This window comes from Amyelois transitella, chromosome 31 (assembly GCF_032362555.1).
Source record: "Amyelois transitella isolate CPQ chromosome 31, ilAmyTran1.1, whole genome shotgun sequence".
Taxonomy (NCBI): Eukaryota; Metazoa; Arthropoda; class Insecta; order Lepidoptera; family Pyralidae; genus Amyelois; species Amyelois transitella.
In genome coordinates, this window is record NC_083534.1 from 1,732,808 (window position 1) to 1,744,888 (window position 12,081).

The following is a 12,081-nucleotide window of genomic DNA, read 5'->3' on the forward strand; positions in this document are numbered from 1 at the left end:
ATTGATGCTGCTATCTCAATGACCCCTCGAAGGTTCAAGACAAAAATACGTAAGTAATATTAAAAGTTAACTCATCACGCAATGGCATAGATACAATCATTGGCAATTCGCATGGTTGATAATTAGATCTATGGCGTTTGCCTCATTTATAAAATATAAATACTTATTCAATATTAATATTTATTTATAATGAAATGGCACGGTAGGTAGTAATTACTCTTAATTACTGCACTGATAATGGACTGACTAATTTTTTGGATTCTACTTTATTTATTAAATTGTTAACTAAATTTTATGAGCTTGATTATGTTATTACAGCAAAACTTCTGAAAATATCTTTAAAATTTGCACTAGAAATAGTGTCTGTCTTTTAAAATTTCATTTATAATTATGTTTATTTCTTACAGGTACATTCTGGCGATGTATTTTTACGCTGTGTCAACATCGAATTTAAACTCGGTGACACATAAATTCCTTATTTGTGCACATACACAGAATGAAGGTGACAATGCGTGTAGGCACATATACACAAACTCAATTAACTTAATATGTTATACCTAACACATACAAAAATATATATAACTCATAAACAATTACCTAAATATCACTAAAATATATTAAAAAAAAATCACAAATAAATACACATATTTCGCGCTCGCCAGTCGAGATTCATACGAAAGGCAAACGCACGCGCACATGCGCTCCGCTGCTGTTCAGCTAGACATTTCTCGGCTTACGCGCCGCATTGTTTACATTAAGCTACAGTTACACATACTCATTACTAGCACGAAAGCATGCCACTATTGAGCAATTGCTACTTAGTGGTATGTGTGTCGAAACATTGCTAATAATTAGCATGCTAATTACGAGTATGCTCAAAAATCGACGGCCGTGCGATTTTTGGGCATGCTACCTGCGGCGCGGGTGGAAGGGGGCGTGCTTTTAGCGCGTGTAAACAGGTTTGCTTATTGAGCATGCTAGTAGCGATCAGTCGTTCACAGTAGATGCGCGTGCACAATTTCTCGCCAAAAATGTCTCGCTGGGGCGATGAAAAAACGTTGAAATTTGTAATTTTATATCGGAACAACGAGTGCCTATGGAATCCGCATATACCACAGTACAAAAACAATATTGCAAGAAATAATGCATATCAAGATTTATTAACCAACATGGACGATCCTACTTTGACTGTGAAAATTATAAAATCAAAAATCAAGAACTTGAGGTCCGTTTACCACAGCGAATTAAAAAAAATTGAGAATTCCAAGCGATCCGGTTCTGGTGCCGCTACTGTGTACAACCCATCTATGTCCTGGTTTCACGAAATGCATTCTTTCCTTGGAGACACTGGCGATTACAGGGACCCTATTTCTATGGAATTGGTGAGTTTTGGTTTACAATACTTAAATAAAAATGCACGTAACTGTTAGTAACACACAATTATTTAATATCATAGAATAAGTAGTACAGCATTTTCTATGTAGTTATTAATTTAAATCATATGACCTTGCCACGGTACCGCCTCTGTAGTTTCAAAGAGCTGCGCATAGGTGTCTCTTATCGCTCCTGCCTGTCGAGAAGCGTGGTTAGCGTAGCGTGTAGGTGGTAAGCCTTCCAAAGCAGTCCGTAGTTGTGCCCTCCATGATCCTGGTACCACAACACGTTGTTGTGTATCTTCAAAGTCGACGCATCTTTGCGTGATGTACATATCAGATGTTTTCCGAAGCCAATTGTGTAAAGAGCAGGCAGCTAATGTAATTCTATCGACATTTTTGGGGGCCATATCTATGGCATCCATAAAAACTCGAAATCGTGTCACTAAAATACCAAACGCATTTTCAACGATTCGTCTGGCTCTCGATAAACGGTAGTTAAATATTTTTTCTTTACGCGTTGGAGTTGTTCGATAGGGCTTCATAAGGTATGACTTTAGAGGAAAAGCAGCGTCTGCCACAATAACTGATTGGTCCGGAAAATTGAGAGAATTATTTTCCAAAGCTTGTGCTAAATTAGATTTTTGATAAACACCTCCATCAGAAGCTCTACCATTAGTCCCAACATTTACGTATGAAAAACAATAGTCATCATCAACTAATGCCAGAAGTATGATGCTATGAGCGCCCTTGTAGTTATAGTAGTCAGAAGTATCATCAGGGGCGAATATATTTATATGTTTGCCATCCAACGCTCCGACACAACCTGGAAAGTTCCATTTAGTTCTAAATCCATGTTCAATGCGTTTCCAATCTTCAGAACCGGGAATCTGTAAAAAAAACAAATAAGTATTTTATAAACTTAATATATTTTTTTTACAGATACAAGACAGAGACGAGCCATCGCAAGATTCACAACCAAGTGACGCTGTTTCATATTCAAACTCGTTGACGCCGCAATCGATGAATGTGTTATCACCCTCTCCTAGTCCAACTACAGAAGATCGATCACAATCGCGTTCATCTAATAACTCATCAACACGACGTAGAAAAAGAAGCTTACAAGAAGAACCCATTACATATGCTCTCGATCGTTTACAAAATATTAGTTCTGCTATAAATGCACCGCCTAATTACGACGAATTCCATTATTTTGCTCAAAATGTTGCAGCTCAATTGCGAACTCTACCATTGTACGACGCATTAGATGTACAACATGAGATCCAAACAATTCTGACTGCAGCAAGACGTCGACGCCAGTACCCAAATTTGTCTCCCTTTACACAAACAATGACTTTCATACCTCCCAGTACAAACACAAATACAGTCACTTACACACCTCCTACTACAAACACACAGACAATGACTTTCATACCTCCCAGTACAAACACAAATACAGTCACTTACACTCCTCCTACTACAAACACACAGACAATGACTTTCATACCTCCCAGTACAAACACAAATACAGTCACTTACACTCCTCCTACTACAAACACACAGACAATGACTTTCATACCTCCCAGTACAAACACAAATACAGTCACTTACACACTTCCTTACGCGTTATCCCAATCAGATTCTACTGTCTCTGAAGAAGATTTGTTGAACAAAGCATGGAAAATGTGTTAAAGTTAAATTTAGTTTAGTAAGTTTTTAATCTAGATTTTAAACAATAAATACTTGATTTAAACTAATAATCACTGGTTTACTTTACTTACCCGCATATAATCCTTCAGAACATTGTATATTGCATCACACACTTCAGGTATAAATAGAGATATAGTAGACCTTGCAACTCTGTGAAGTGCTTCTAATGTGTATAACGAATCTCCAGTTGCTAGATACCTCAATGTCACTTCCAGTTTCACTTTTGGTGGAATAGCATTTCGCATGTGTGTATCTTGTTTCTTTATAGCGCTTTCAACTTTAGATAGTAACTCGTCAAACTGATGCGGTAACATGCGCAAATGATTTTTGTAACCATCAATATCTTCTTCTCGCATTTCTACTAGCAATCGAGTACTTGCTCCAAGTTGTTCCCTTCTACTTAGCCAATCACGGACCCAAATCTTCCTATTCCTTTTACATTGGTTTTTTCTCTTTCTACCTGAGAGAAGTCTTCGGATGCATTGCAACGATAGCAAAAGAATAACTTTATTAAGCTCCGTACGGATGGTTGTTTCATCGTCCATGGTTTTGTTTGAACTAACAAAGAGCATGCTAAAATCGCATTTGTGTTGGAGTGTTTGCTTTGAGCATGCTTATTTAGTAGCATGTTACGGGATTGTCCTATAGGAAGACCGCTGACCTGTCACATCATTGCACACGGCACCGATGCAATGAATTGCGCAAGTGAAGTAAAGTGCCGACGCAGCAGCACGTGCAAGCCTCGACGCCCGCCCGGAGACCGGACGCCTCGGCCACTTGGGCTTCACACTTCGACCCATGCACTTACTTGTAATTAGTCGTAATTATAACTTGTAATTTCATTCTTTTAATAAATTAGTATTTTAAATTTTGGTTTTTTTTGAGACCTCCGACTCGCTGGACCATAATTGGCGCAGTCTTGGTAGTAGGCTCGAGCTAGGCGTGCGCGATCGCGATCAAGATTTCCGCTGGAATTCAGCCCGAGTCCCGCGTGACTAGCTGGTTCTCGAACCTTCGTCGAGCTGACCTACTCATCTCTACTCGTCGAGCTGAGGGCGGAGGAGATATCCGATCTTCGATATCACTCAAGAAGGACCAGGTATCGAGACATGATACTGTAAGTACGCTACAATTTATTCGTGGTGTTGCTTTCCCTATTTCCTAATTTCCTAGTGTAGTAAACTTCCAAAATTTTTCACCCTCGTAAATTACCTCATAGCTCTGCATCCAGGCAGGCTAGAGACACTTTTATTGATAGTAATAGAGATTTAGATTCATTAGATTTAGATAGTAATAGCGTAGAAATGGCTCAGCAGCAAATACCATTAGGACAGCCGTCCACTGGGCATGTTGAACCTGACACTATAATTAAGGCCCTTCGATTGGCGCCTGACTTTGATGGCAATCCTCATACACTGCCTCGCTTTATACAATTATGCGATCAGATTGTAGGAGCCTATTGGACGGAGGATAACCACCTCACCAATCTGTTCTTGATTAACGGCATACTAAACAAGATAAAGGGCAATGCCGCATTGACTATAAATGCGAATGGTATTCCATCCGATTGGTTAGGTATCAGAAACCATCTTATTAATAATTTCAGTGACCAAAGAGATGAGACCACTTTGTATAACGATCTAGCTATGCAAGTTCAAGGTAATAGCTCTCCTCAAGAGTTCTACGATAGGTGTCAGACATTGTTTAGCACTATAATGACGTTTGTAACCTTACACGAAAGCATCCCCACGACCGTAACTGCTAAGAGAGACCTGTATAAAAAATTGACAATGCAGGCTTTTGTTCGCGGACTCAAAGAACCTTTGGGATCTCGTATAAGGTGCATGCGTCCAGAGAGCATGGAGAAAGCATTGGAGTTTGTTCAGGAGGAGTTAAATACTATGTATTTACAGCAACGTAATGAAGGACTCCCTAAAAACTTACAAGGGTCATCCGCCTCTAAACCTGTACAGACACCAACGCCATCGCCACAAACTCAACTACCTCAAATACCTAAACCTTTCACCTTTGGTCCTATGACACAATTTCCACCTCGTCAGAATTTTAATAATTATCAACCTAAACCTAATGCACAATTCCAACTCAATCAAACTACACCTCGCATGCCTACACGCACCCAACAGATGTTCGCAGCACCACCTCGAAATTATAATGCCAATAGTAATATGTTCAGATTACCAAATCGAAATTTTAATAATAATGCCGGTCCTCGCCCTATGAGCGGCGTTAATCATTTTACACCAAGAGTTTTACCACCTAGTGGCCATGACTGGACCAAACATGGCAATCCGCCTCCCACAAATTATTTCAAATCTCGAGATGTGAATCTGAACGAGTGTTATGCTTATGATTCTGATTATAATTACTACCCCGTGTATTACGAACCAGACTATAGTGACTATAATAACTATAACTACGTTGAACCTATTGACTACGACAGGACTAACTATAATGTTTTTGACGAAAACCTGTATACTGGACAAGGACCGAGTATATCGGAAGTGACTTATAATGGACAGACAGATAACCTTCCCCAGCCATCGTCTAGCCAAGCTGAGGATTTTCAGATAGCCAGCCTTACAAAAAAGTTAAAATAGAAGTTAATCTGCAAACACAACGACAGTTACCCTATGTGCAGATAACTGATCCCCCTCTTAAACTTCTATTGGACACTGGCGCAAACCAATCTTTCCTTAGTCCCATTGCAGCAAAGAAATACTACCCTCATGTGCAATTGAATTATGACCCCTTTCAAATAACTAATATACACGGTACTTCTAAAAGTGATCATTCTATAACTTTACCGTGTTTCCAAGAATTCAATTGTGATAATGACATTACATTATTCCTTTATGACTTTCACGAGTTCTTTGATGGATTAATAGGGTTAGATTTGCTCACCCAATGGGAAGCCAAACTTGATCTTAAAGACTTAATAATAGTAACTAGCAACGCGTCCAACCCTATCAAAATGTATAACTCGCGCAACGTTAACCTCTACGAGGATATCATACCAGCTAAATCTTCTAAGTTACTTAGACTTCCTATCAATGTAGGGGACGGTGATGCTTATATACCGGAACAAGTATTGTGTAACTGCCTAATTCATGAATGTATAACCTCAGTTAAGAACAATCGCGGTGTGATAGAAATTGAAAACCCATCCGATCACGATGTTATATTATCTTTGGATAGACCCGCGAATGCCGAACTGTTCAATGTCGATAGTGCTAGCATAGATCAGCAGCCCATGTCTAAGCGAACCCAAGAGGTTCTGTCGCGTCTACGTACAGACCACCTCAACGCAGAAGAGAAAGCCAACCTACTACAGCTTTGCTCACAATACTCAGATATATTTTATATTGATGGTGAAGCCTTGACATTCACCAACCAAGTTAAACATTCTATTAAAACCACGGATGAGGTACCGATCTACACTAAAAGCCACAGGTATCCCTTTATACACAGACAAGAAGTCCGTGATCAAATTCAAAAAATGTTAGATCAGGGAATAATAAGGCCCTCGGAGTCTGCATGGAGCTCCCCCATCTGGGTAGTTCCCAAGAAATTAGATGCATCCGGCAAACAAAAATGGCGTTTAGTTGTCGATTTTCGTAAACTAAACGAAAAGACTATTGACGACAAGTACCCTATACCGAACATCAATGACGTACTTGACAAGCTAGGAAAGTGTCAATACTTCACTACACTTGATTTGGCGTCCGGATTTTATCAATGCGAAATGAATCCACAAGATATACCTAAAACAGCCTTCAATGTAGAGCACGGGCACTTTGAATTCCTTCGGATGCCGATGGGATTAAAAAATGCGCCATCAACCTTTCAAAGAGTGATGGACAATGTCCTTAGAGGCCTTCAAAATGAAATATGCCTGGTATACTTGGACGACATAATAGTCTTTAGTACTTCTCTCCAAGAGCACATCCTTAACCTTGAAAAGGTTTTTCAGAGACTCAGGGAATCTAACTTCAAAGTACAAATGGACAAGTCAGAGTTCCTCAAGCTTGAGACTGCCTATTTAGGTCACGTCATAACTCGTGACGGTATCAAGCCAAATCCCGATAAAATATCCGCAATAGTTAAATATCCAATCCCCAAAACCAGTAAGGAAATCAAACAATTTTTAGGCCTCCTCGGTTACTACCGAAAATTCATACCAGATTTTGCCCGTATAACCAAGCCAATGACCCACTGTCTTAAGAAAGGTCAGAGAATATCAATTGATAATCCGGCTTACGTTAAGTGTTTTGAGACATGTAAAAGCTTACTGACAAATGACCCCATACTTAAATACCCTGACTTTGAAAAAGAATTCATACTGACTACAGACGCAAGTAACTTCGCAATCGGAGCCATATTATCTCAAGGGCCCATAGGTTCCGACAAACCTATATCCTACGCGTCTCGTACTCTTAATACCAGTGAGACCAACTATAGCACAATAGAGAAAGAGCTATTAGCCATAGTTTGGGCCACCAAGTATTTCAGGCCATACTTGTTTGGTAGAAAATTTAAGGTGTTAACAGATCATAAACCACTCCAGTGGCTAATGAGTCTGCGTGAACCCAATTCTCGGCTTACAAGATGGAAACTGAAATTAAGCGAGTACGATTTCAGTGTCATATACAAAAAAGGCAAAAGCAATACGAACGCCGACGCACTGTCTAGGGTAGAAATTCACAATGAAGAATTAGACCAATTGTTAGACGACCTACAGTCCATAATAGGTAATCCATCAGAAAAACCACAGACATTACAGGGTTCCACAACAGCCACGGTACATACCAGTGAGGAGAACCCGATATTAGAAGTCCCCATTACCGATGAACCCCTTAATAAATTTCACCGACAGCTCGTCATAACTATCGTAGGTGACGTAAAAAAGCGACCTGTCGTAACTAAACCATTTGATACACATACCCGAGTTTCAGTACAGATTTCGGAATCAAATTTAGAACAAGAAGTTATTAATACAGTCAAAGAATATGTAAATCCTAAAGTTAAGACTGGTATGTTGTTAAACCCCCCACTTGCGATGTATTCAATCATACCTATCATTCAAAATAATTTCAAAAATTCAGCTATGAACCTTGTACTTTGTAAAAGTGAAATAGAGAATGTCAAACAGTACTTGAGGCAACAAGAAATAATCAGCAACTATCACAATGGCAAAACTAACCATCGTGGTATAAATGAATGTTTCTTGTCCCTTTCTCATCGCTACTTTTGGCCCAAGATGAAAGAACACATCGCAAAATTTATAGGAGAATGTACCATATGCGGGCAGGCTAAATATGACAGAAACCCCGTTAAGCCACAATTTAATCTTGTCCCACCTGTGTCTAAGCCCTTCGAAGTAGTCCATATGGATCTTTTCACTGCCCAAAACGAGAAATATCTAACTTTCATTGACGTTTTCTCGAAATATGCACAGGCATACATCCTTAGGGATGGTACAGCACTCAGCATCCTACAAGGGCTCCTAACATTCTGTACCCATCATGGACTTCCCTTAACAATAGTCACCGACCAGGGACCAGAGTTTAATAACCAAATGTTTTCAGAGTTCGTAAGATTACATAAAATAACACACCACAAGACCTTGGCCCATACACCTAGTGATAATGGCAACATAGAACGATTCCATTCTACCCTTCTTGAACATCTCCGTATTCTTAGTATCCAACAAAAAACAGAGCCCATTGTTAATCTAATGCCTTATGCTCTCATAGCTTACAATAGTTCCGTACATAGTTTTACTAAGTGTAGACCATATGATCTAATAAATGGCCACTTTAACCCCCGAGATCCCATAGACATAGATGTTACTGGACACTTAATGCAACAGTACCTACAAACACACAAAGACCGAATGAAGACAGTGTACGAACTAATACATGACTCTACCACCGTTGAACGTGAGGCTATTATAGAGAACCGAAATAAAAATCGCGAGCCGGAAATAGAATACCAACCCCAACAACAAGTTTTTATAACCAACCCTTCAGCCAGTAGGCAAAAGATAGCCCCAAGATATACCCAAGATACTGTATTGGCGGATTTGCCGATCCATATCTATACTTCTAAAAAGCGCGGCCCAATTGCAAAAGTTAGACTGAAAAGAATTCCCAAGTCAGCAAAATTGTTGCAGGTTACTCCTAACTCTGACCGTGACACGAGCGCAAGAAGTTCAAGTTGACAGCCTGGAAGACGGACCTGGACTTTTGCCCTTCAAATTGGGACCTACTAGACTAGTAACACATGACCACTCCTTCCTACAATACATTGAGCTTAGTAGCATTGAGAAACATATTGAACTTGTTAAACACCAAATCGTAGAACTAAAAGTTAGATTACCTAATGATACTTATCAAATATTTGAACACCAGGTAGATTACTTAAGTAACAAATTAAATAAAACAACATACGAACTGGACAGTCTAGAACCCCATCGTTTACGAAGAGGTCTCGTAGATGGTCTAGGGTCTATGATAAAAAGTATAACAGGAAATTTAGATTATACAGACGCTATAAACTATAATAAGGCCATTGAATCTCTTGAAACCAATCAAAAGAAATTAGCTAGTAACTATAATACCCACGTTAGCTTAAATAAGGAGTGGATGGCTCATCATGCGAGTGTATTAGTTAGTCTAGTAGAAAATCAAAAGAAACTTAACCATACATTGAATATTCTTCTAGACGACGAGATCCATAAGAATAGCAATCTGATAAAATACGCTAAGTTAGCTCAGTTCTTATCGATCGTCACCAATAATATAGATGAACTCTCAAACGAATTACGCAGAATAGAAGATATATTGGCGTTCACTCGTACATCAAGTGTCCATCACTCGATGTTAAGAGTCGACATTTTAAGTAAGATTATTAGAAAACTTAAGGAATTATATAATAACGAACAATTATTAGATATAGATTTAAGAGACTATTATAATATCATACAGGCAGGTTCATATTATATGAATAGACAAATAGTTATAGTTTTCAAGTTTCCAATACTTTCAACAGAAACCTATGATCTTTATAAATTACCTATAGTACCCAACCAATATAACCAAATCCTAATACCCCCTCATCCTTTACTAGCAACCAACGGTAAAGAGTACATGTACATAGAGGCAGAATGCCCGAAGATACAATCTCGATACCTATGTCAACCAACAACTTACCAGCAAATTAGATCGGATTCTGACTGTATCCAGACACTCATCTTCAGACAGGCCATCGACGACTCCTGCCAGCAGATCACCGTCAATCTTACAAGAGAGACGCTAGAAAAGTTGGATGACAGACATTACATCCTAACTCTTCCACGGCCAACCAAAGTACGATTTACATGTGAGCGAGATGAATACCGAATTCTGCATCGTAGCCATCTCATTACTATTCCACGTCGGTGTTCAGTTCAAACAGATGACTTCACCATCTACAACTCTCAAGATCGCGTCGAAGGACAACCCGTCAAGATATTCAACATCCCCGATAACCCGGACCTACACATCTCATCGCAGCCAGCGATAACTCTTAATTCTATCGACCTGAAGATGCTTCGGAACATTCAAGATAGAGTTTTATCCCAGAAACCCATGGAAATGGACGAAGTGAATACAGCATCCCTATACCACACTACAGTACCATTATATGTATTGCTGAGCATCACTGCAGTCGCAGCTACGGTTATATTAAGCCGCAAATATATGAACCGAAGACAGAATCCTGGAACCACAGACGATATCCCGAAGACTGAAGAAACTTCCAGATCCACAACTATATACAGCATCCCAAGCCCTGCAAACAGAATATCGAACGCAACATTTTCGTTAAAGAACCTAAAATAGTTGCGTTTCTAAGGGTGGAGGTGTTACGGGATTGTCCTATAGGAAGACCGCTGACCTGTCACATCATTGCACACGGCACCGATGCAATGAATTGCGCAAGTGAAGTAAAGTGCCGACGCAGCAGCACGTGCAAGCCTCGACGCCCGCCCGGAGACCGGACGCCTCGGCCACTTGGGCTTCACACTTCGACCCATGCACTTACTTGTAATTAGTCGTAATTATAACTTGTAATTTCATTCTTTTAATAAATTAGTATTTTAAATTTTGGTTTTTTTTGAGACCTCCGACTCGCTGGACCATAATTAGCATACTTAAAACTAGCATGCTTATTGCTAGCAAATGTAAACAGTTCATAAGCATACTCATATTAAGCATACTTAATAGCACGTTTTTTAGCATGCTAGTAATGAGCATGTGTAACTGTACCTTTACGCTTTGTGACTGTTTCTTTTCTTTCACATTTTCTTGTGTATTGTGAACTTACTCTATCCTCCTTCTAACCCTATATCTTCTATGCTTCAACTGTATGTGCTTGTGCTACCCGTGTAATTGTGTATTCGGAAATAAACACCGTGAACTGCAATCGGACTTTTACTTGCCACTGACTGAAGCCAGGATTCCTAGGTAGGCATTGCACATCATTACCGACATATCTACCTATCATCCAAAATGCGCAATGGGAAATGGCAAGCCCTTCAAAGTAGAAGAGCTTAACTACGAAGATTTCATCGATCTGAAGGCAGGTACTGACTGAAGAAATAGGGATAAACACAACTAAAACTATAGACGACAAAAATATGAAATTAACCGAACTCAAAATGATATGGTTCTTGAAGAATAGTGACACTAACGAGTACAAAACTTCTTTTGACGAGGCAGAAGCTTGGACGAAGATTCTGATCAAGCCTAGAACTGGGTCTGGACGCAGAACCGGCAGACCTCGAAGTGAGGCCACTATTCAAGATGTTTCACTAAAACCCGCATATCTTTCTAAGATCTCAATTACACAGCAGAAGCAAAAAGATCTGTCCTTAATAAAAAAAACATGTTGTTCCATCGCAATATAAGTACTTATTTCTATGATTCAATCTTAGATT

At 39.4% G+C, this 12,081-nt stretch overlaps 2 protein-coding genes across 2 annotated transcripts; one reads left to right on the forward strand and one right to left on the reverse strand.

Annotated features, from left to right (window-relative positions):
- Window positions 1-780: 780 nt before the first annotated feature.
- LOC106135980 (uncharacterized) lies at window positions 781-3,161 on the forward strand. Its single transcript, XM_013336406.2, has 2 exons — window positions 781-1,382; window positions 2,316-3,161. The coding sequence occupies exons 1-2, from the start codon at window positions 1,005-1,007 to the stop codon at window positions 3,063-3,065; spliced, it is 1,128 nt and encodes a 375-aa protein (XP_013191860.2). The 5' UTR covers window positions 781-1,004; the 3' UTR covers window positions 3,066-3,161.
- Window positions 1,425-3,655, reverse strand: LOC106135979 (uncharacterized). Its single transcript, XM_060953122.1, has 2 exons — window positions 3,155-3,655; window positions 1,425-2,263 (listed from the first exon to the last, which is right to left on the reverse strand). Exons 1-2 carry the CDS (start codon window positions 3,653-3,655, stop codon window positions 1,493-1,495), a joined length of 1,272 nt encoding a protein of 423 aa, XP_060809105.1. The 3' UTR covers window positions 1,425-1,492.
- Between the last annotated feature and the right edge of the window lie 8,426 nt (window positions 3,656-12,081).